Here is a 27,331-nt window from a genome sequence, read left to right as displayed (position 1 = left end):
AAAGATGTTATATCTATTTTAGCAGATCTATTCAATCAATTTATCCTTTTTTAAAAGATTTTTATTTATTTATTTGACAGAGCGACATAGTGAGAGAGGGAGCACAAGCAGGGGGAGTGGGAGAAGCAGAAGCAGGCTCTCTGCTGAGCAAAGAGCCCAATGCAGGGCTCAATCCAGGACCCCAGGATTGTGACCTGAGCTGGAGGCAGAGGCTTAACGACTGAGCCATCCAGGCACCCCACAATCAATTTATTTTAAAATCAAGAATGTCAGCTCTACCCAACTTAAGGGAACTGATAACAGACAACTATGGTACTTACAGATATAAAAATCATATGCATGGGGTTTTGTAAATATAAAATGGCATATAGCTAGCAGTCTCAGATACATATTCTCCCAATTCATCATTAAATCACATACAAATGTAAAAGGATGAAAATTTAATATAGGATTGAAAACTAAGAGAGGTAATATTTTCACAGATACTAGATGACCCTCCAACACCGTTTGACAAATAAATCTGACTGAGACAGTCTTACATAGAATAAAGGGGCGTAGTGTCATAGAACAGTGGCTCCTAAAAAGAGTCAAACACTTAATCCCTCCTCTCCTTTCCACCATTGTTTCAAAGACACAGGAACTGCATCATCAAGAAAACTGGCTAGTCACCTTTCACTGATGGTTCTCAGACATGCTATGCAGGAACACAAAATTAATATAAGATTTTATAGAACTTAGGTGGAAAGTATATTTCTGGACAAAAAGTAAGAGTATGTATTTCTAATTGCTATTATTCCCAAGCGACATAAAAATTTCTAACACTTCCATGTGTGAAATAATAAATAACAATGCATATACACAAACCTATTCATACTAAATTAGTAATGGAAGGGATCAAGATGTAAGAATCCACTATGAAATTAAGGATTGAGATATAGAAAACTCTATGAAATTAATACATAGTTCTTGGTTTCGAGAGATCAATAAGCAGAAGGCAAGCAAGAAATTATACAATTCAAATAATATTTTTAAGAGGGTTAATATATTAAAAGTTACACCTTAGAAAGAAATAACATATTTTTCATACGCAAGGCCCACAACACTTAAAAGATTTTTGCGTATTGGTCAACATAAGATTTGTCTCAAAAGTAAAAGTAAGTAATATAATGAAATCAGAAGATAGTTAGAATTGTTTTTAAAAGTCTCACAAATCAACAATACAAAGACAAAACAAGCATTCTCCCTCATAAATCCAAGGCTAAAATAGGAAATAAAACATTAAATAAAAGCTATTTGGAAATTATTGACCATCAGAACTGTACCTATCAGAACTCCTAGAATGTAACCAAATGTATACTCTGAAGAAAAGCCATAGACTTAACTTCTTTTATTATAAAACAAGAACAAGTTTTAAAAACTAAACTTCACAGTAATATAAATGGCATAAGAATATATATTTAAGAGAAATTATAAATTAATAAAGATGAAACAGGAAAAATTGAAGACGTAAGAAATCAGGAGACAAAGTGGTATGTTCAATTAATAATTCTTAAAGCCATTTTCAACAACAATAAATACATGCAAACTTTTTAAAAAACAAAATCAAGAAAAAAAGGGTAGGCACACTAGACATCAGTATTTAAGGAGAGTAAAACTGCAAAGTAAATGACTGCCAAAACTGTAAATATTGTTCTTTACTTTGAGTTTTCAAAAATTTTTAAAGATTTTATTTGTCAGAGAGTGAGCGAGTGAGCACACACACAGGCAGCAGGAGCAGCAGGCAGAGGGAGAAGCAGGCTCCCTGCAGAGCAGGGAACCTGATGCAGGACTTGACCCCAGGACCCTGGGATCATGACTTGAGTTGAAGGCAGACACTTAACTGACAGAGTCACCCAGGTATCTCTAAAATTTCAAATTTCTATTTATGTCACTCAGCAAAGTTGAGAATCTCTTAAAAATTAATTTCTATAAAGTAGAAATTTTCAAAACTATTTCATGAGGATAAAATAATAAATCCTCAACCATGAAGTTATATAAAAATAAGCTAAGAAATACATCTTCCCAAAAAGACACAGGACCCCAAGAGTTTTAGAGATGACATAAATGAAGTATCCATTTTTATGTATTTTAAACTATTTCAGAATGTAGAAATTATGGAAAGCTTCACAATTCATTTAACAAAACTAGTTTAATTCTGGTAATAAAAATGACAAAGAGAAAAAAAGTGCTAATTAATTTTCTTTACAGATATAGATACAAAATACTTAATATTTTATAGCCAATTTACTTCAGCTATATATTACCATGATATTCCATGATAAAATAGTTTCTAGTAGTAAAGCAATGATGGTTGAAAATTACAAGATCTTATAAAGTCAGCCTACTTGATTAATGAGTTAATAGAAATCATCTCCATAAATACAGCATCCTATATGATAAACTTTAATACCCATTTCTTATAAACCAATCATAAACTGAGAGAGGTAGAGTATTTCTTTAACATGGTAAAGAATTTGTGACTAAGAACAACTGTTGTTCTTGTCAATAATGATGGACAACAGAAGACTGCTAAACTTCGCCTAAGAGTATAGAGAATCTAAAAGAGGAAAATAAATTCTAAAAATTTACAGACAGAAATGCTTTTAACAACCTCATTTGTTTGTTTGTTTTCGATGTTTTTATTGAAGTATAATTATTGGAATGATCCATCATTTCGATTTTAGCTGTTCTCTCCCATCTGTGGTTTGTTATTTTTATTCCCTTAAAAGTACCTTTCCAAGAGCAGAAGTTTTAATTATGAGTAAGTCTAATTTATCACTTCGCTCTTTTATAGCTCATGCTATTGTTATCATATATAAGAAAAAATTTTCTCTTATTCTTTACTCCAGAAGTTTCATAGTTTTAAGTTTCACATTTAGGTCTATGATCCACAGAATTAAACTGGTATCAGGTGTGAAGTGTTCTGGTATGGTACGGTAGGGTATGGTATGGTATGGTATGGTATGGTATGGTATTTATTTATTTATTTTTGCATTTGAATATCAAGCATTAATTGTTGAAAAGACTATGTATCCTCCCTTGAACTACCTTTGCTCTTTTGTTAAAGATCAATTGTCCATCTATGTACGGGTTTATTTCTGGATTCTCTATTCTGTTTCATTGATCTATTTGTCTATCTTTCTGTTTGATTCCATACTGTACTGAATACCAAAACTTTGTAAGTCTTGAAATTAAGTGAATTTGCTTTCCAAATGGTTCTTCCTTTACACATTTGTTTTGGATTATATTAAGTCCTTTGCCTTTCAGTACCAGTTTTAGTATTTCAATGTCAATGTGTCATTTTCCACACACACACACACACACACACACACACAAGCCTGCTGTAATTCTGTTTGGGATAGTGTTAAATCTATAGATCTAGGGAGAACTGACATCTTAACAGTACTAAGTCTTCCAATTCCTAATCAAGGTGTGTCTTACCTATTACTTACAACTTCTTTAATTTCTCTCAGCAATATTTTATATCTTCAGGTTTTGAGCATTCATGTCAGATTTATTTCTAAGCAACTTATATTTTTGATATTATCATAAACAGCACTGGTTTTTATTTGATTTTTTATTGTTAATACAGTAAAACAATTGATTTTTTTGTGTAATAATGTACACTGTAACCTTGCTAAACTCCCTTATTCTGGGAACATGTTGTTATTGTTTTTGCAGATTTCATTAGATTACCTTTATATATAATCAAGTCATCTACAAATAAAAGTAGTTTTTATTCTTATTTATGATCTGGATGCCTTTTACTTCTTATTCTTACCTTACTACACTGACTAGAACTTTCACATTATTTTGAATAGATGGCGAGAACAGACATATTTGTTGAAAAAAGCTTTGATTTGTCACTATCATGTGTGATTGCTACTAGTTGATTTTTCATAGATGTCCTTTATCAGGCTGAAGAAGTTCCCTTTTACTCTTGTTTTGCTTTTTTCTTTTTTTTACTAGAAATGTATATTGAATATACTCAAATGCTTTAACTGCATGTACTGAGACAATTATATGTTAATTAAATTGTATAATAAATTATATTGATTGATACACAGATGTTTATATCAACCATACATTCCTGAAATAAACTTCACTTGGTCATGATTATGTATTTTTTGGGTATGACTTCCTAAAACGTTTATAGAATTTTTGCACATATTTTTATTTGGTGTATTTTGCCTATAGTTTTCTTCTTGTAATTTGTCTGCTTTTGGTGTGACTGTAGTGATGGCCTAATCAAATGAGTCGGGAAGTATTTCTTCCTCTGTAATTTTCTCTTTAATCTTCTTCAATTTGTGTAGAATGAATCTGTGTTATTTCTTTCTTCACTGTAAGATAGGGTTTACATTGAAACCACTTATACCTGGTGTTTCATTTGTGGGAAGGATTTTAAGTACATATTTGATTTATTTGATAAATATTAATTGATATAGGGATATTCAGGTTCTCTATCTCTTCCTGAGTAAACTTAGGTACCTTTGTGTCTCTCAAGGAATTTTTAAGTTATGTCCAAGTCATCAAAAAAATTTTTAATATTTCTTTAATATGCTTTTAATATCTTTAAAATCTGGAGAAATTCCACCACTCTCACATTTGATATTGGTATGTGTGTGTTTGCAGCTTATTTTTCTTTTCACATTTTTATTTTATTTTACTTTAATTTTTTTATTTTTTTTAATTTCTTTTCAGCGTAACAGTATTCATTGTTTTTGCACCACACCAAGTGCTCCATGCAATCCGTGCCCTCTCTAATGCCCACCACCTGGTTATTTTTATAGATCAGTCTGACTAGAGTTTAATCAGTTGTATTGCTTTTCTCAGAGAATAACCTTTAGTTTCACTAATTTCATTATTTTTCTGTTTTTTGATTGACTTTGACACCTATAACAATTATGTTCTTCTGCTTACTCTGGGTTATTTGCTCTTCTTTTTTCTTTTTTTTTTTTTTAAGTTGAAGTTAAGGTCATGGTTTGAAACCTTTCTCCTTTTCTACTATAGGCATTTATTCCCTGTAAATACTGGCTGCAGTTCGGATTTTTTTTTTTTTTTCCAGAGCCTTCTTCCATATCTTGCATATCCATATCAGCCTTTTCAAATAGCTTCGACAAGTCAAAAGACAAATATTTTAAGTCCAGGTCTACATCTACATTCACATACACACAGACACACTCACACAAACACTGGATAGATAGATGACAGACACATAGATACATAGATAACGAGACAGATTGATTTATATGGAACTTTAAATATGTATATGAAGAGTATTATCATATATCATATAATGGTGCATTCCCAAATAATACCACATGTTCTGTTCTACGCTTAAATCGCTGGTAATTTAAGACATCACAGAATATTAGTGATTTCTGGATGAAGAGGTTAGAACATTACAAGCATAATAACAATATCACAGAAAGAGCTAGCATTCATTAAGAAAACCCAATGTGTGCCAGAGACTGTTGCGTCTTTTAATACGTGACGGCTGTATTAAAACCCTGTAACATACACACAGCAGGATTATCTTACAGATAAGAAAACAGGTTGACATAGGCTAACCACTCTGAACTATAATTTCAGAGCTAAACATGGCAAGGCTCATGTTTTGGCTCAAATCTTTTTGACTCCAAAGTGTTTCTAAGGGGAAAAAAAATCACTTTATTTTTAATTTCAGCCTTTCCATGGTACAAGTCAGTTTATGACATTTTTTCAAATTTCATTACTCATGAACCTAAAATTCAATTGGAAGAAATCTCTCATCAAGAGTTTAACCGTATCTCTCCCATAGAATAGGAGAAAATTCCACCATCCGTGAAAATTGCTTCCTCCAATAGAGCAAGTCATCTGAGAAACCATCTTCTTAGAGATTGCAGAAAATTACAGAAATGTCTGTCAGTCCCCAAGTCTTCCTGAGGCTAGTTCCTTCCTATACATTTTCATTCGGTATACTGAAAACCTTTTATCTGCTTTTCAGTTTCCCCTTGATTCCTGCTTTGCAGCTCTTCCTCATTGAAATAAGTGTACAAACCTTATTACGGTTTTCCTCCTTTCTGTACATAGATCAACAAACATAGTCATGGCCTTAAATTCACAGATGACTAACAAACATTAAATATTCTTATGCCTGATGGGTGCTATTTGTGTTTCCTAAACTCAATTACTCAGTAAATTTCTGGGAAGATATATTTTTTTCCTATCATGTATTAAGTTCTCCCACCATTGTTTCTCTTCATGCAAAATTCTCTTGGCCTGCAGTACTACTATGGTGGTTAACAAAACCATTTCTTTCTCTTTCTCTTTCTTCATTTTTCTTTTTTTCCTTACCTTTCTTTCTTTCATTCTCTTTCCCTCTTTCTTTCTCTCTTTCCCTCCTACCTTTTCTTTCCCCCTACCTTCATTTCTTTCCCTCATTCTCTTTCTATCTTTCCTAGAATATTTTTATCTGTTGAAATTTGTCAGTACTTTAACCTTGGCTAAGAGTCACAATAAAGCAAAGCGTGCCATTCTTATCATCAGCAAAATCCTGACACCATTTTATTAAAACCCTATACACAGAAATGCCCTCAATTTTGAAGTGAGCATAAGTCTCTGCATAGATAACCCCCACCCCCTTTCTAAATATGACATCAAACTCTTTAAGTTTTTGGATCACTAGTTAACCTTCCTAGGCTACGGAAATGTATCCCTTGCCCCTTCAAGAGCAGATTCTTAGTACCATATTAGTGGTTCTCAATCATGGTTGATTTTGCCCAGTCCCGCAGAGAGTTATTTGGCAACATCCAGAGACACTGTCGGCCATCACAACTGGAAGAAGGGGGTTGCTGCTGATGTCTAATGGAGACAGTCATGCTTCCTACAAAGCTCAGGTCAGACCCCATCTCTTCCACCACCAATTATCCCAAATATAAGGAGTATGAATATTGAGAAACCCTTTACAGGATCACTTCCTACATTAGGATTTTCTATTTTTCTATGGAAATGTGTCCATGGGAAGTAGAGTTACCTTAGAACTTATAAGACAACAAGGGAAATTTTCCTGGTTCTAGCTCTCTAACACACTTACCTGAGTCTGCCCAGCTATGCTAGATGTTAATTGTGTCTCTGCGATGCAAAGAGATAAAGGCATGATGAGAATAAAGAATTCAACAAAAGCTTCATCAGATCCCTAATTCCACCATGGTTTTAGTTCTTAATCCTAGCTTTGGTAAACTGGTAAATCACAAAGACTGCTTTCAGCCCTTTAAAGCTAGAATCGATCACTCTAACTAGATAACCAAAAGAGAACTTTGGATCAGATCTATTTTATCTGTCTAGAAGTGTTAAAACTCTGAATGCCTCCATAGATACTCTGCAAACTACAGGTTTCCATAGTCCCATTAATTCCTAATGCTTCTTATCTAGACATGCTGTTTCATATACTACCTAGGATACTTGTCTCTTTTGCTCTAACCCTATCCCTAACCCTTCACTAAATACAATCCATAGAAAAATTTTAACAGACCTCCTTCCTTTTTGCCCCAAACTCATGCTTATTTTTGTTTCCTTGTTCTCTCTAATCAGAAAATAATAACAGCTAGAGGTAACCTAATTAAAAAAAATACTAAAAAAGAAAATGATACAGGAGCATCTTGTCTATTTCCCACTCATTGGAGAAATGCTGCCAGGCTATATTATTGCCTCTTTCCCCCCAGAAGAGCCTTATTGTCAACTATAAACACTTCTCAGTCAGTCTGAACATTCCTCAAAGTGGGATCAAGTCTTCCACAGTAATGATTTTCTCCTCAAAATTACTGCAGAGGTGAGAGAAGAGAACGTTCCTGAGCACACTCAGAGCTCCCTAATTAGTCAACATCATTTCAGAAATTTGACCAATAAAATAAAGACTGTGAAGCTTAACAACTGGCAAGGTTGAGAGATAATGGATAAAAATGTCTTATTTATTAAACCAAAGAAAATATACTGAAATACAACTGAAATTAATATTTGGAATATTATTGTTTTGATTACAATATGAACATTAAAAAATAACCCCACTCACATATACATGTAAGTCTGCATTAGATGGGTCAGAGCAAAAACCAGATAGAAGAGAATATTGAAATATAAAAACTTATTATATTCATATTGGGAACAAACATAAAATAATTATTATATAGGGAGAAATAAATGTTCTCCTTTATGCAGAATATTTTAGTATTTTACAGTACAGTTAATTCACAAATAGAAATTAGAGTTTTATCATAGTCCACGATTAAAGATTCAGAACTTAAAAGATATTAATTTACTCCAGATTATTCTTTAAGAAAACACAATTCCAAAAAATGTATCAAAGAAATTTTATTAGAGTACTGACATAATAATTCTAAAGTTCATCTCCATAACCTCAAACATCTCACTTGTCTACCACTAGAGAATCATTTTAATAAATTAAAACAAAGAGGTAGATTTTTATTTGCTGTCATGGGGAAATGTCCAAGATATATGACATAAAACAAATAAATCCAAAAGCATACAAACAGAACTTCAATCAGTACAGCTAGTATAGTATTATTTTGAGAAGAAAAATGTATTCATTTATATATGCACAGAAAATATCCAGAATAATACAGAGCAAAGTGTTAACAATGATTTATTTCTAAAATACGGTTCTGGAAAGCATAAGAGGCAAAAGAAAACAAGATAGTGGGAAAGAACCACTTTTATATATGTAAATAATAGTGACTTTTATAATTAAATATAGAAACTGGGTGAAAATGATAGCCAAAAACATTTTTAAAGTATGAATAATGAAACATAATTTAATCTATTATATTAATTAAGCAATATAATAAAAGGATTAGGAAAATTAAAAGTTTAATAAGAGAATGTGTATTCATATATATTTGTATATATATGGAAACATATGTGAATACATAATCTATGCACATAACATATAAATATCTATGCATAAAACAATATATGTATCTGTAAGTATTCAATATTTTGTAAGTTCACAAATACAACATTTCATATCCGTGAGTAAATGACCAATGAGTTTGGGAAAGTGGGTAACATATTTTATAACAAGTTAGCTGAATTAATGATTTGCATGCAAAAAATAAAACCATGAAACTGTTAGAGGAAAATAAAAGTGATTATTTATTTAATATTTTTTGGAGATAACCTTTGTTAACCATACAAAAAGTCAGAAACAATAAAATAAAATATAGAATTAAAATACGTGAAATTAATTTTCTAATTACACAGTAAGAAATCCCACCTAAAATAATTAAAAGACAAATGACAAGCTATGAAAAAACCATCTATGATGTTTATAGAAGCAAAAGGATTAATCAACTAATTTAAAATCAATCAATAAAATTATGAATTGGCAAAGAATGGGAACATAAAATACAGAAAGTAAAATATACAAAGGCCAAACAAATGTAAGAAATTATATATATTGTTAGTAAAGTGATGACATAAAAAAAAATACCTTTGATCTCAATTGGAAAAGATTACTGCCAAAATTTAAAATATCATTATAAATTTTTAATCATTAAGTATATGTAGAAAGACATAGTGTAAAAGTAGCCATCTTAAATTTCTTTATTCCCAAAATGTCAAAACAACCACTAAAACAAAACCTGTGTACAGTAAAGTCATATACAATATTATCCACTAAATAAAATTATGTTGTAGATGAATAGTTATTAATGTATAGTTATGCTCACAATAAAGTAAAAATGACAGCTTATAAATAATTTGCAAAATTAATTTTGTTTATGTAACAAAAATATAGAAATACGCCAGGAAAATGGTAAAAAAAAGCTATATTAAGTATTTTTTCTCATTTTTGCCATATTGAACATGAATAGTATAATAAAATAGCATATTGATGAAAAAAGTCAGTGATGAAAATGTATATTAAAAAAATGGGTTACTTCAAAATCTATACCCTGAAGTTAATCCATAGTTTTCAACTTAAAATAATGAAATAAGCTTACTAATTTTTCAGAAAAAAACTTATGAAGAAACTTTTCAAATAAGAGAATCTAATTATTTTTTAAAGTGAGAAAATAATGAAGAGATGTAAAATTTGGGATGCAATCACTTATTCTTTCAGTAAATATTCTTTCAATAAACATATAAGACATGAAATGAGGCACTGGAGATATAAAGTCAAACAAAAATAGTCATATATTATCTGCCCTTGAGTAGACAGAATTAGAAGATACTCATCAAATCATTATTTAAAAAAAAAGGTGGTGATGACCAAGAATAAGTTCTGTGGTTTGACAGTACAAGAATTTCAGCAATGGCTTCTTGAGGGGTTGATGAATGGAAATTAACTAGGTGGAGTGAGTAGTACCTAGGTATAGGCTTATACAATGATGTTGCCAAAGGAGAGAGCATAACAAATAAGAGGGAAAGGAAAGGAGGCCGGAGTAGAGAGTGTGAAGGCCTCCTGGGATGGAGACATAAGAGCAAGGGGAGTGTGATGTGAAAAGAATCTGCAAAGGCAGGGGCAGTTTAGTCATTGCTTTTAAGTCATGTTAAGTGTTTTCATTTTTATTCTAAGAACAGGATTCCACTAAATTGCTTTATATTAGGGAGGAGAATGAAGTGATCAACTTTCATTTCAAAAAATGCACCTGTGTGTAAAGTTGAGAACACATCCTTTGGAGCAAGAGATCAGTTAGGGAGACTAAACAAGACAAAAAGGTGGTTCCAGTGAAGACAGAAGGGATGGATTCAAGAGATACTTAAAACGAATAATCAACCAGACTTCATGATGGATTTTTTATGGGGTGTAAGGATAAGGATGGGGTCAAGTAAGATTCCTTTGATTCTGACTTGCAGGAATGTATGGTTTCATTCACAAGACAAGGACCAATGAAAGAAAAAAGCAGGCTTGGAAGAGAAGATCGTGGTTTGGTTTGCAAATGGGTTACAGTATCAGATCTTTGAAGTCAGATGCCAAATAGAAAATTGTTATACATATGGGGAACTCAGAGAAGAGGTCAAGCAATTAAAAAATAACTTTACTAGTAGTAAAAAAAGTGGTAAAGTATTTGTCTCATTCAGAAAGAGAAAAAGAGAGTGAAGAAGGGAGAGAGAGAGAGAGAATGAATGTAGGGGTGTAGAGAAAATGCAAGGATGAGGCCATAAGAAAAACATAATATTTAGTTTACAACGTATATGAAAAAGGAATATGATAAAATGGAAAAGGAATGACCCCTATATAGAATTCCAAGGAGAAGAACATTTAAGAAGAAAGGAATGTCCAAGTGTTGAATGTTAAGATATCAAGGTAAAGCAAAGAATAAAATAGTCATCAAATTTAGTGTTAATGAAGTCAGTGGCAAACTTAGCAAGAGCTATTTTGATGGCTTACAGCTCTGATGACAGACTGTAGTGGGTTGAAGAACTAAATGATTGATGAAAAAAAGGCAGACTTAGGTAGAATCTTTCAGAAAGATTTTCCATGAAGGGGAGGAATAAGAAAGGGCAATAATAGAGGAAGATATCCAGTCAGCAGACACTTCTATACAGTTTATTTCGAGGAGTAAGACTCCAATGGCTTTAAAAGCCTATGACAATGATCTAGGTTAGGACTCAGCAAACTATAAAATATGAGAAAGCATGTTACCTGTTTTTACAAATAATGTTTTATTGGAATGCAGATGTGACTTTCCTTTACATATTTTCTATGGTTGCTTTCATGCTACAATGGCACAGTTATGCAGCTGTGAAGGAAAACATATTGTCCACAAAGTCTAAAATATTTACTATCTGGTCCTCTACACAAATATTTAGCTGACCCTGATCAGAGTGAAGAAATCATGTGGCTTTTTAAGAAAGTAAAAGGTAAGATAAGAATGATAAGGTAAAACTACTTGAACCTCAGAGTGCACTGCTAGAGGCATTCATTTAGACAAAGGTGATGTTAATACCTTGGGGAAAAGAACACTGATAAAATTTGAAGGTGATTCTCCTCCAATTCTTTTTAAAATATCAGTAAACCTGAAAATCCTTAGTAATTATGAACAAAATAAACAGAACTAAAATGCAAAAAAAAAAAAATTAGACTAAAGAAATTTTACATCTGTAAGGAATTCACACTCTTAAGGAAAAAGTGCATCTAATATCTAATGATCTAAGGGTTTTATTCTGGATTTCAGGAGTATGGATCAAAGAAACTCACCTGCCTCATTTACGGTTTCTAGTACGGTGGTCCACAGAGACTGAAAGAACAAATATATGACCAGAGAAGATGCTTAAGAATAAGTAATTATTACATAAAATAAAAATTATTATATATGTTACATTTTCAATAATACTGGCATTTTTCCAGGAAACTGTAATACAACATTCTGATTTAAGGACAGCAAAAGGCAAACAAATCTGAATAAAATCTATGTTTTTTCAGTATTATATCCCCAAAGGGACAATATAAAGGGAGTTTTCAGTGGCTGTTTTATAAATTTCAAGGAAAAGATAATGTCTATATTATTTTAACCATCTCAGAGCTAGAAAAAGAGATATTGCTAAGCATGACTCAACTGGTAGAGAATATTGACCATCCTCCTCTTTTAAGAGAAATTTTAAGACTGTAAGCAAAATAAAACTAAACTCAATGAGAGCTGATTTAAGAAAGAATATTATGAAATGCTATAATTCCAGAAATGCAAATAACATTGAAAATTAGGAAATAAAATATGTAATTCATAAAGCCAGTAATTGAGGGCTGGGAGGGAAAGATATGTTTCACAAAAAGGAGAAAAAAAAATTCCAAAAGTCATTTAGTGAAACTTAATGCCCATCCTGATAAATGAGTATTTTATAAATGAGACTATAAGTATAATGATAAACATGATAAATAATTATTACCTAAAACAAAGTATTGCACATGCTATTGTAAACACAAGCGTTAAGCCTGCCATTAATATCTATTAATGTAGGTAAACAATACATTTTTGTGTAATAGATAAGTGAATGAATAAATAGAATGATAAAATGGACAAAAACACAAAAGGCAGTCCCATTAAAATGAGAAAAAAAATATTGCTTAAAATCAATGTAATTGTTTGCTATTTTAGATTTAGTCAATACAAATAGAAAGCTATGAAATTTAACTATTAGAAAGTCAAAACATTTTGTATTTTACAAAATTATTTTTGAACTAGCAATTTCAAAAAAATTAACTTTGTCTCCTAAAATTAATGGATTTGGTCAAAATGTCAATATTAATTTTATATGTATCTATACACTTATGATTTTATATATGCATTAGAATTTTAAAATAAAGCTAATCAACTCATCTTTATTGGGGACGCAAAAAATAGATAATGTAAATTGTGCTCTATATTTTTATGTCATCCAGAATATTTCTCTTTGTCAGTTATTTCCAATTAATATGGTATCAATTATTTCCAAACTGATTTATAGATCCACATAATCCCAGTCATGTGTGCGTGCATATGTGTGTGATAGCGCATGTGCATGTGTGTATATATTCAGGAAGAAAAAGGTTAGAGAGAGAGGGAGGGAGGAAGAGAGACATGCAAAATTTTATTTCAAATAAAAATAGCAAAAAAATAACCAAGACAGTTTTTTAAAATATATGTGGAATTTAGTAGAAGACTCCTTTATAAAAATTAAAATATATCTTAAAATCATATTAGCATAAAACATGTTTCTTATACAAGAATAGAGAGTGAATTCATAATAAAAATATAGAAACCACAAAAATGACATGGATATATGAAAATTTTACATTAATATTAGGTAAAACACACTGACAAAATCCTAATTCTTTAGTGAGGAAAATACAAGCTAGGTCTGTATTTCACATTATATACTAAAGGATATTTTGGTATATTAAAGAATTAAATATAAAAATAAACCTATAGGGGAAAGGATCAAAACATAGTGAATGTTTACTTACATACAGGATGTGAAAGGCCTTTCTAAAAATAAAAGCAATGCAAGAGAACATAATGAAAATTACTGTTGACCTCATGGACTGTTCATATATCATATTTCAAAATCAGAAATCTAACAACACAGAATATTGCACACAAAAAATTCGAATGCACTAAGGTTAAAGATGTAAATACTACACTCTACAAACTAATGTGTCAACTTGTTTAATGAAAGACAACAAATAATTTTGGTGTATATGTGGTGAAATGTTAAATCTTATACAGTGCATGTGTTAATACAAATAGGTATATATTTTTGAGGGGGTAATGTAGCAATAGGGCTTAAGAAGTTTAAAGTTTTCATTCTTTTGGCTATGCTTTTTCTCTTCGAGGATTCTACCTACACAAAGAGGTCACTGTAGAACTATTCCAACAGTGAAATAACTCAGCACAAATGTCCAACAAAAAAGAAGCCTTAAGTAAAAGATGGCACATTTGAGGACTGTAGTTTCAACATACAGTATTTTAAGACGTTATTCTATTCATCGCAAAATGTGAACCTTAAAGTAACAATATATAAATCTATACATACAGTTTTCAATGCCAAATTGATTTTATGAATACCCACGATACACTATCTGTGCATATAGTAGAAGTAAAATAGCAGAATTTTAAAAGTATTATCACTGCATAGTGAAAATTTTTGATAATTATTTTGTTTTATTTTTATAAATAACCTCATGTTTTCAACATTTTCAAAAAAAGCATTCATTTATAATTAGAGAATAATGGAAAATACATGATACGTTAGGTAAATGTACAAAGCTGTACCTCATATTTCTAAATAATATTTATCTTTAGCATCTATAAAATAGAAATATTGTCATTGATAAAATAATGTATTTGCATATGTAGTTAATAATTATGTTCTGATAAATTTTCAGTAAGAAACACAATGAGAAAGAGAAATGGATACTATTGTTTTTATAGGCCAATGATCTTTGTCAATCTTCATGTTTTGGTGGAGAATTGTATATCCATATTCAAGGAAGATGCTATGCCAAAATTAAAGAAGCATAAATTTGGAATATTGATTTAATGTCAGCTTTTATCATCCAGTCATTTGAGGAAACACAGAGAGCCAAAGAGATTACGATTTGCAAAAGGTTAAAATATTGTATTTATAAATAACATTCTTTTACCTTTCAAATCTCAAGATTAGAATCTAAGCAGTGATTCTCAAAAATTTAAAAAAAAAAAAAGATTCTGGTTAGAGTTCTGTAGACCATATCGCAAGTGTATGAAATGGATTGACTATCTGGCAACTGGGGAAGGGAAAGAGGTTGAGCATAGTAAGTTCAGGGCTAATGACTCTGTGGTCACTCTTTGTTGCAGGTAAGAAATCACAGTGGAAATAGCTACCGTTGAACTGCCATTCCTACTTCAAGAGGAAAAATGAGATCCCCAACTGGCATGGGCCTAGTGTCAGCACTTAATTGCCAAAGACAAGAAAAGCACAGATACCATAAGAGACAGTAAAGTCAAAGTAGTAATCAAAATAATTTGACTCAAAGGATCAGTGGTGTTGTCTACTTGATCATGGTGTCCCTAGGAAAAAAGTACTTGAGTACTAATTCCCACTTGATCAGTATAAGTAGGTCAGATCTAGGTCAAGTGAACAGAAGTATAACCTGAATCACGAGAACAGTGCCATGGCCCCATAATTAATTCCCAGATTTGAGCCAGTTTGCAGATCCAGAAACATTTAAATGAAAGGTCAGATCCCCTTGAGGAAAGAAAGACAAAGCTACACTGTCAAAATGTATACTCAATCTCTCTCCTAGCCTTTCCCAAAGAGAGAAACAGCTATTTAACAAAGTGACTATGCATTGGGCAAAGTGGTGTAATCAGTTTTGGGGTCTTACTGGAAATTGACTTGGAAGTGACACTAATTCCTGCAGATCCAAAACATCACTGTGGTCTCAGAGTTAGATTAGGGGCTCATGGTGATTGATGGAGTTTTAGCTCAGATCTGTTTCACAGTGGGTCTAGTGGGTCCAGTGGGTACATGGCTCCATCCTATCGTTACGTCCCTACTTCCAGAATACATAATTGGAATAGACATATTCAATGACTGGAAGAATCCTCATTTTGGAATAATTCTGCATTTCCAATCACCATGAAAATAACATGCTATTTTCTCCAGAAAAGATAAAATTTTGTCTTTTGTCTTTGGGGCATTTGTTTTTGTTAAGGACAAGCACTAATGGTGCCCTCTATTTCACAGCACACAATGGTATCACAGGAGGTATTATTCCATGGGGGAACTTCAAAAGAAATGTATTTCACATTAAAATATATTACAAGTATGGGGACAAAAATAGGAATTATATAATTATTTATGCAAAAATAAGAGCCCATATTATATTAAACCAAGATACATACTTACATACATCAAATCATTAAATATTATGTATTTTTGCTAGAGAAATATCAGGTCTTCTTAAAAATACATATTAACTTCTTGTTATGCATAAACACTTTGGGGAAAACTAAAGCTGCCTCCACTGGTTAAGAAAATGAACTGAAGGGCAATACTTGATCAGAATGGAAATTTATAAGTTGTTTCTATAACCCACTTTTTTCCTTAAAGTTAATACTAATAAAAGAACTGTAAATGCTACTTTCTTTGAAATGTGAATAAAATGTTCAGCCAAGGGAGTATTTTACAATCCTGAGGTATTATTTATATATTAGTGTGTCTGGTACCCAAACTAAATTACAGCTCAGACAAGGGACTGAAAGGTCAGGTTTATTATTCACTTTAGTAAAAATGTAACCACAACACTTGTTTCTACATCAGGGAGTATTATAACCATCATTATAACTAATAATAACAATGAAAATAATACAGCCACAATGTATTTTGCATTTTTCAGTAGACAGTAGGGCTTATGGCTAATAATCATTTATATTTACACTGAAGCTTTTTATGGAGGAGTTCAGAGTGGTTTTCAAATAGTAGCTCATTAATCATTTCAACAAGTTAGTTGGAAAGTTATTATCCCAGTTCAATAGATGGAAAAATTATATCACAGAAAGGTCAGATACATATTTACTTGTCCAATATCACAGAAGTAAAGTGAGTCAGTTTCAAATATCTCAGACCTTCTTTTCACCCCTTGATCTAACCACTGGACCAATGCAATTTTGGTCCATACTATGGTTTGACTGTCAACCTAAAGTACTTTAAGGCTGACCTCTCTGCTATTACTTTTACAGACCTATAAACACAGAAGAAAATAACAATTTTTCATCTGTGGAGATCATACTAAAAAAGACTCAGACACAGTTAATTTATATTTCTATTTCTTTTTTAAGTGTTATTAGAAATATTTAACAATGCTGGTGTCAATTTAAAATTGTAAATATCAAAACCTTAATAATGAAATGCATAATAATTAAATTTATGCTGAAAGAAACAGGCAATATTTTCAGGGCTTCGTTTGAACATAAGCACATTTAATAGGAGTTACTTAAAGGAAACAAGAAATCAACTTTTAATAATTCCAACCCTCGCAAATAATTAGATCACTAGGAAAAAATGAAAGAACCAATGCTTCAGTAAATGTGACCTGAGAGAGGAGGGAAGAATTAAAAACAAGCACAGAATTTAAACTCAGACTCTTTCTTGTTTGCTTTTAAAAATCAGTGAAATTTCAGTGCTTTATCTGATAATACTTAATCTTAAAAGAAGACAGTGAAACAAAATTGTTAACCTTTAAAATGATAATATACCATGAATATGAATTAAATAGAACTGACTTTCTAAAATAAAATAATTTCAGGTATTTTTCCTCTTTGTCTAAATAATTTGCTACTCTAAAATTAACGTCTATATAATTTTGCACTAACCTTGAAAATGACCCAAAAGTGAAATCAGTTCATAACCCTACACATTCCTATTTGGAAGTATATATTTGCTTATGAGATCCTAAAAAAGAGTCAGTTTTCTTAAACAAATCCATCTATATTCACTTTAGCTTGTTTGCTTTGAAAATTTAAGTATACTGCAAAAATTTTTTTTTAGTTTTTAGGCTCAATGGGATCTGAAGATTTCAACCACCGAAATATTAAGTAAAAATGACAATTATACATTTACATAGGAAATTTTGTTTCAATATTATAGTTATTTTCTTTAAATTTTTCTTTTAAAATCAATGTGATAAAAATGTATAATGTAACATTCTTCTACTAGAAGAATTTACATTTAAAAAATAAAAGAAAAAGATGACTCTTCTTGCTAGGTTTAATGATTATATATCTTTACCCTTCTGAGGACTGAGAATTCAGTGAATATTTAAAAGACTAAAGTAGAGAATAGAACTTTCCAAGAGATGGTGATATGGACATCCAAAAATTCAGAAAACAATCATGATAAATGACAGAAGAAACAAAATTATGATGTCTAAATGGTTTTAATGTGTCCCCAAAATATTTAGTTTTGAGGCAATTCATGTGAATTGGACAAGTAGTGTCTATTGAAAAGTATAATTTATATTAATTTAATATCTGTATACAATATACATCTTAGCATTTTAGAAATATTTATGGGGAATATATGGGTCTTTAATTACACATGGTTGCTTAAATACAATTGTATTTCAAAGTTACTTTTGTATATATTTAAGAAAATCATTTATATATTAAAATATAGAGATCTCATGGGTCTGTACAAAAAATGCTAAATACCATAATCTTATTTAGTTATGCATGTGTTTACTACTTATCTGGTCAGGCATCAGTTCTTGTTCAATGTGTTTCTTTTAGTCAAACTTAATTTTTGGACAAGATTTTTTTTCTGATTTTATAAAAAATTTTCTTACCATTACTTTAACCGTTCGTTAATGCATATCAGTTTTACCACCCTTTCACTCTCAAACCTTAGCTTTACAAGTATTATAAGATTTGACTTAAAGTCAAACATCTTACTCTTAAAAAATATTCTTCCCACATCTACATTTGCTTAAGCCTTAATTTCTCTTGACAGTGAAAACATTATTTTTTGAACTATTTAGCAGGAGTATGAATCATAGTGTTTGCATATATTGAGGAGTTTTAAGCATATTAAAGCAGTTTATAAAAAATCTAATGATTTTGATACCACAGGAATTAGTGTGGTTTTCTCAACTTTCTTTAATTTACAGCTAAATTTTTAATGGTTTATAGAGCGCCTAAGAAAAACACCATCATAATTTCTCTTTCATTTTAACAATATTGAGATTTTATTAAATTGACCTGATAAATGATACTTCTTTTGGTACTATAAAAAGCAATTTTAATTTTTAAAACATATTTAAACATCACTTCATGCTTTTCACTGATCCAAAGTCATACTATTATTTCAAAACTCCCACTGTCTGGTGATACACAGGTTGCCAGTGTTTCACTTTGATTTAGTGATTCATGAATCTCTAGAGACATGAAAATTCTGATGAGTCACTAAGTCCCCAATGCTAATATTACCGAGCAACTTCCAATGAATAAAGCTATCTATAAATGTAATTCCTGAGACTAGGATGAGTAGATTTTATTGAATACAGAGAAGTCTCAAGAAGAAAAATTCTGAAATTATATGAAGATCACTCGGGTGTGTCAAAAGCTGTACATTCCTAAGACCATAATGTAGTCAGACTTTTCAATTTGGAATCTTAGTAAAATTTTGTCCATGACATGCTAATGTAAACTTATTCTAAAAAAAGTAATTGAAGCCCTTATCATCAGTTTAAAATCTTTCCTAAATTAACTATGTCAGGCTTTCTTGGAAACGTCACTCTTCACCACTACCATTTGCATATTCTAATGAAAACTCTATTCACAAATAGATTGTAATTGAATCAGATTCAGACAATAGATTTAAAAAAAAAATTAGTCATATTTTAAATGCTCTCAAAGTAACTAGTTACTTGCCAGAATTTAAAAGATACATAAATTTGTGTGTGTATGCTGGCATATATGCATATGCACACATGCATGTGTATTATGAAGTTTCCCCTCAAGCATAAAGAAATTATAATGTTCCTCACCTGAGCATGCCAATTTTTATTAACTCAAGTTCTTTCTTTCTCACTGACAATGAATATAAATAACTCAGTTTTTCCTCCATATCCCATCTTGCCCTTTTAGTCCTGAAAATGACCACAGAGTTTACAAAGTTTACTAGTCTAAGGAATGCCTGGAGTTGGGATATATTGTGCTAGCTGCATATACTCATTTAGTGATGGATCACAGAGAAAGGAAGTGACTAGCCCAGAGTCACACCAAAAATGACAATGTGTAGCTTAAATTCTGTTTTTTGAAAAAAAGGAGAACATTAAGACTATCTAAACATGAAATACTAATAATTTTAGAGAGGTTTAAACACTTCTCTTAAGAAGTACGTTCCCTGACGAACAAATTCTGATAATAACAACCCAAGATTCTTTCACGAATATTTCAAATGTCCAAAACAGGAAGGAACTTTAATGGAAATATATTTCTCTCTCTGTGTATATGAACACATACACATACATACATACAAACACACACATATACACACACATAAATATATGTTATGTGAATATACAAAGCAGAGTTTCCATTATAACATTTTGACATAACACAGCAGTAGTAAGCCACCAAAATGAAGTTTATTTTCTATAGTTTTGTATTGGTAAAGTATAAGTTAAACTCAAGGATATTGGGCTTGCTTCACTTAGAAATCCTCTTTGAACACATTACACTTTTTAGTTCTTGGAAATTCATTTAGCATACTTTATTTTTTTTTTAAGATTTTATTTATTTATTTGACAGGGAGAGACACAGCGAGAGAGGGAACACAAGCACGAGGAGTGAGAGAGGGAGAAGTAGGCTTCCCACTGAGCAGGGAGCCCTATGTGGGGCTCAATCCCAGGCATGAACTGAGCTGAAGTCAGACGCTTAATGACTGAGCCACCCAGGCACCCTCATTTAGTATACTTTAAAATGCCAATTTCTAAAGTGTAAAAAGAAGTTAGTAATCCCTCTTAAATCAATAGTTAGGATCTGACATAATACATTCAATAAATATAAAGTGTTAGAAATGGTCTATACCACCTACTGCACAGCAGTGAAAGAAATAACATAAGCCCAATTACAACCATTATATATATATTTTACTTGATTTTGAAGAATTGTTTACTAAAATATCAAATATTTGGAAAATAAATATCTAATGTCACCTATACTCCTATTTTCCTAATGGTAGCCCTATTAGCATTATGGGATCACTAAATTTTATATCTCAATTAGTTAACTTTTAAAATCCATTGGATAGAGGATTTCTTTAGAAACCACTTTCATTTATTTATTCATTTTAAGGTTTCACCAGTTCCATTTTTTTTTAATTCGCAAGAGAAAGTGTTCTCTCCTCTCCTATATTCACAATGACTAATTTTATAAAGATCCTTGCTATTTTCAGTTGATACAACGTATCCTAGAAAAACAGGTAGTCAAAATTTGTTCTCTTTAAATTTAAAGTAAAATTTTGGTAGGCATAATAAAGTAACTTCATAATTCTTATAATACTTTTTAGCGAGATAAAGCTACACAAAATTTCACAAACTATTTTTCAAAAGTATGTATTGCAATTCTCTCTCTGTCTCTTTTTTTTTTTTTTGCTATTTTCTCTCTTAATAACAATTTACTAAGCTTTAGGCAAAGCTGTATCCTTTTGGCTTTAAGTTCTTTCTGAGCACATATTGAGGACAGACAAATTAAATGATTGAGTTCAACCAAGCACACTGCTCCACTCAGGGTATGATGATTGAGATGTAAATATCTGTTAGAATTGTGCCATGTATCATATTAATTATTCAGAACTATCTTCTTTGTTCTTCTTTTATAGATATAAGAGATTTTTACTGCCTAAGGTATTATAATATTCTCCTTCAAAGTACTAGCATAGAATGTGCATGTGGAATTTTCAAAATTATAACTTACAAAGAATAAAGCCAAAGTTATTCACTTATTGAATGTTATATTTGTGTGTTATCTCACAGGCACCATTCTAATTAGGGGTCTTAATATTTTTATTTTATTCTTAAAAGAAATAGACAAAACGAATATTTTAACTGTATTTAGATCATGGTAACTAAATGTAACTGTTGTATAAGTGGAATTTTCAGTTTAATGTAGTTTTTTTCCAAGGCACTATCTTAGAAAATTAGCATTTAGTGCTAAATTTTCTAGTTAAATATTTATGGCTTTATTGGGTAAAGTTTGGTGTTTTGAATTAAAAAAAAAAAAACCCTACCTCACAAAATTATATTTTAAATATATTAATGACTATTTTTCTAAGCTATTGATATGTGAGGTTTATAAAAATACCAGAGTAAAACTCAGCATACCTCTATAGGCTTAAAAAAAATCATAAACTTGGACAAATCACTCCTCTCTCTTGGCTTCATTTTGTAGAAAAATTTTCTCAACAGGAGAAGTTTTACTCTGTGGTGACAAAGACATAAGGAGAAGTTATGGTTGTCATCACAGTTTCTAAGAATTTGCTTTTTCTCATTTCTTTGTTTACCTGTAACTATAATAGATTGAACATCCTGTCAAAAAAGGGGAGCGGTTGCTGCAATGTTCTTACATGTTTGTGTTTCAAAACAAGTTAACATTCATTCAAATCTAGCTTCACTGGACCCCTTGACTTAATGGTCTTAAATGGATAGCCTATCATTTTTCACTTTTTAGGGCATGGAGAGTTTGATCTACTTTAGCAAGGCTGCCATTTCAATTCTCTTCATTACAATATTTAATTAAATTCTTCATTATTTAATATCCTAACACCACATTCAACTCCAACAATGCCACTGCAATTCCATGAACATAAACTCCCCTCCATAAAACATATATAGTATCAACATGTGTTTTGAAACACGCTTTTATGGAATAAAACATGCTTTTATTTTGTTCCTATCGTGGTAAAGCCTAGGGTATTTGAAAGAATAATCTCTGGAACTGAAGCTCTGTAAGTTTTAGAATCACTATACTCAAGTCCTAGTTCTTTAAGAATCTTTCTTCTTTCTTGGTGATTATTCCAAATAAAAATCACCTTTCTACTATAAAAGTCAAGAGAAAATGAATGGACCTGGATTTTCTTTTTCTATTATTAGCCTTTAAAAAGATCTCAAAATATAAAGAGAACCTAGAATAAAATAAGATGAACTTGTTTTACTAATATTCATGTATAGTATATAAATATCAACCTGTAATAAAAGCATCAAGACTTGTTAAGACTTTCATATAAAATCTTTTATTCTCTTTAATTTTTAAGGTCAAATGCTCATACAGGTTTCTCTTAGGGATTTATTATTTGGGATTACTTTTCTTTTTTTCAATTATATACAGAAAGGAGAAAATGAACTCTGTAAAGAATAGTTCAGTATTCCAAATTCTACTAGGTTTGAGAATATTTCAAACTCAGTGCCTTGTCTGAAAACATTTTCATTAGCATCTGCCTTTAGGACTATAGAAAAACTGGGTATATATTATTAAAGAGCAAATTATTTTTTCCAACTACTATAACTAGTAATAAAAGGAAAAATACCCATTCAATACTCATGAAAACTTTCCTTTGAAAAACTAATCCACTAAAATCATATATTGAGACAACATACTGCCAGAACTTTCTCTTTCTATTACTTTATTCCAGCAACAAGGCCTTGGCAGTCACGTCTTTGTACTTTTTGATCAATTTTACCACACAAAGAACAATTTGCATCCAGTACTACTTATCAACAGGTTGGAAATCTGTGGCTATTTTCTACTCCTAAGCATGATACTATAAGTGGTCTTTAAAATTAAATAATCAGAAACTGGATCCAAATACATTCTCATGAAAATGAGAATAATGTAACATGGAATGCCTTCATTTCAAGCTGATGTTACAGAAAGGGAAAATATCCAGAACGCAAATCTCTCTCTCTTTATTTATAAATAGTTGCATCACTTAGTTTTGGATAAGTTTAACAAGAATACACATTATTTCTTTGGGGATGACAGCAACATTGACAAACAGTCCCTGTTATGCCTGTCATTATGTTATTGCTAAATCATCCACAATATCATGACCTGATTTTAGTTGCCAGGGACATAGCCAAAACATGGAATTTAAGTATTATTCTGATTACATACAAATAGCTAGCACTTAAGAAAACCTATGAAAAGTGATCTATGTCCAGGAATTTAAAAAAAAAAAAAATGGAAGGAAGGAAGGAACCAAGGGAAGAAGGAAAGAAAGAAGGAAAGAAGGAAAGAAGGAAGAAAGACATCTTTAAAAGCCTAATACAGTTACACAGTAGGCCTCTAACATTCTCTATGCTGGTATAATAACTAAATGGCAAGTAACACAGAAACAGTTATCCTTGTGAGACCCCTGTTGCATGCTTTAATTATAACTAAAAATTTACAGCAAAATCAACCCTTGGGTAAATTGCTCTTTGGTTTAAATCTTCATTACCTCCTGGAATTTTGGTAAAATCATTTTTTTTTTTTAATTAAGCTGGTCCCTCCTTCTTTACTCCATTACAGAAGTCAAACAACAAGAACCAGACATTAATTTTAGAACGAGAAGAGTTTTGTGTAGATGTGTGTTTGTAAGTCCAACCCCTGTATACAAACTGTTAAAAAACAGATGTTTTAACATAGTGCTTTATTCCAACTTAATCTCATCCTTGAATGAACTTCTTTCAAGTTTCAACCATTAAAAAACAACAACAACAAAAAAAAACAACAGTCAATTTCCTGGTGGTTGTAATTTAATTAAGCAACCTTTCACACTGAGCAAAAACCCAAAAGCAAAAGGGTCATTAATCTTTCTAGTGATTAGAGACACCTCTAGAGCTTCAAACATTTACCTCTCCTTCCCCGAAGTAGAAATGCTTTTAGGAGGATCATGGTTCATACCTCGCATTCCCTGGAGCCAGAGATGGTATATGTGCAGGGCCCAGATCCATTAACGGATATATCCATGGTCTCAGAGTTTGTAGGCTTGTAGTCCACATAATACTCCTGTAAAGGGGAATTCATTTGTCTTTCAGACTCTCTGGTCTTTTTCCGCCGCCTCTTCATAAGAGAGTGCTGCTGAAGTTGTTTCATACTGGCTGGGTAGCGTTTCCAAGACACATAGATCACCAAGAGGATCATGGCCACTGAGAGGAACAGAGCCACACTCCCTGCAATAATTTTGTGAAATGAAACATGCTCATACTCTTGCTCTGTGCCAGGAATCTGAAACCCTGGGGAAGGGCTTGGTGTTTCAAGGGCGGGCTGGGTAGGGTCAGATTTGGAAAATGTAGGTTTAGGGATAATCAGAGGCTTCTGGGGTGTTTGGGGTACCAGGTGTGACTTTTCTGTGTTGACCACCTGAACTTCAGAGCAGATATTATATGTTTCCACTGCATCACTAACCTTTTCACCTTGGATATGCTTAGGTCCTGCACATATCATGGTGCTTTCCTTATTTCCTTTGAAATTCTTAAGCCAATAAAACAGAGGACATATGCTCCTACTGCATTCCCACATATTTCCAGACAAAGTGATGGATATTAATGATATCCATGCATTGACAGTTTCCTGTGAGATGTTGGTAAGCTTGTTGGAATCCAAATTCAATTTTTGCAAATTGGGTAGACATTTAAATGTGCCCGGCTCAATTCCTTGGATGTCATTCCCTGATAAATCCAAGTTGTGTAAGGAACTCCAAGTCCATGTCAAGCCTTGGCTAATGGAGCGAATCCTGTTCCACTGTAAGTAAATTGAGCGGAGATTGAAGAGACGTGGAAAATGAGCAAAATTGATCTTGGAAAACTGATTGTGCTCCAAGTGGAGCTCCTTCAACTTCAAGAGGCCAGCAAAAGCATTTCGGGACAAGCTTCGAAGACGATTGTAACCCAAATCCAGAAAGTCAAGATTTCGACAGTCTTGAAAAACTCTTATCGGCACAGTCTTTAATGAGTTAGATCTCAAGTGCAAAATGATGAGTTTACGAAGACCTTTAAATTGTTCCGATTGCAATGTCTGAAGTTTATTGTAGGAAAGATCCAGATTGCGGAGATTGGGAACTGGGTGAAATGTTTTATTGTGCAGATAGGTAATTTTGTTGGAGCTTAGAATTAATTCTTTCAGTCTACGGATCCCTTGAAATGCATCTTCATCCACTGAGCTAATGTAATTATGGTCAAGATAAAGCCATATAAGCTGGTTAAGGCCGGCAAACTGATTGGATTTGAGTTTCTGAATGCTGTTGAACCTTAATGATAAGCCTTGTGACCCTCCAGAAATGTTCTCAGGGATATCTGCGAAAGCATGAGACTCACAGTATACAATTTTGCCATCACATCTGCAGTTCTTTGGGCAAGCTCTCTGAGCCCCTGTGAGCATAACAAGCAGCAGTGTAGGAAGTAGCACTAGCACCACACGCATGCCTCTCAGCTGCGTAATTAAAGGGAAACCTACAATATTAAAAAAGAAGACAAATGCACATTGTAAGGCTATTAATATAAATCACCACCAGCTTACCGATATCAGGGACATTTCATCTAGTGTAGTAATGGGACAGTTGATATAAGAACAATGTATTTAACATTTGAAGTCTTGTTTTCTTCAGTGTTGCATGTTTGCTACAATGAGGTTTCCTTCATTCTTCCTTGATTTTCAAATCACCACAGTGCCGTGAACTAAAGAAAAGCCTTCCCGAGTTTCATGAGTTCTTATGTTCATCAACACTGAAAAGCACACAGCCTGTCTTATCACTTAATGCCAACACTGTCATAACAACAGTATTTGGCTAGTCACGCTGTTGAACATCAGTATTAAAAGGGAAGAGTACCAAATCTTCTGGTAATGGCAAAAATGTGACTTAGAAAACCCTACACTTGTACATCTTTCCTAGTTGAGCAAACAAGCTTTGATTTGACAAAAAAGCTTCCGTAAGCTGTCCAGGTAACCCAAGTTTGCCCTGACTGAAATTGTATCCTTATTGCATAATGGAGGAACAATGCATGAGCTCGAAAAAATGACATTGGGACAAGTATGGGCAGCCAATGAAGCAGTGTATGAAGACTAATAACAGTGCATGGTACTCTCAATGTGTTAATGAACATATATGCTCTCAGCATTCAGGAAGATCTGCCTACTGTGGCTCCCCTGCCCAGGGATATACCAGCTCAGAACCATAACTACTGATATAACGTAGAACAGTCCAAAGTTAAGATTGTCAAATTCTTATTATTTGCATAAAATGCAAAATAATCTTGTATAGTGTTAGTTTTGCTGTTATTTTTAATAGTTGC

At 31.9% G+C, this 27,331-nt stretch overlaps 1 protein-coding gene across 2 annotated transcripts in view; it reads right to left on the bottom strand.

The window, feature by feature from the left end:
- LRRTM4 (leucine rich repeat transmembrane neuronal 4) overlaps positions 1 to 27,331 on the bottom strand; it is a 696,009-nt gene that overhangs the window by 666,930 nt on the left and 1,748 nt on the right. For both annotated transcript variants that reach the window (XM_032880688.1, XM_032880689.1), the window contains exon 3: positions 24,945 to 26,491. In XM_032880688.1, the coding sequence (XP_032736579.1) occupies positions 24,945 to 26,491 (1,547 nt within the window). The remainder of the gene's footprint in view (positions 1 to 24,944; positions 26,492 to 27,331) is intronic.

The sequence above is a fragment of the Lontra canadensis genome, unplaced genomic scaffold, assembly GCF_010015895.1.
Source record: "Lontra canadensis isolate GAN:19392208 unplaced genomic scaffold, GSC_riverotter_1.0 scaffold71, whole genome shotgun sequence".
Classification (NCBI taxonomy): Eukaryota; Metazoa; Chordata; class Mammalia; order Carnivora; family Mustelidae; genus Lontra; species Lontra canadensis.
Note: the sequence above shows the minus strand (reverse complement) of the source record. Positions and strands in the feature narration are given on the sequence as shown.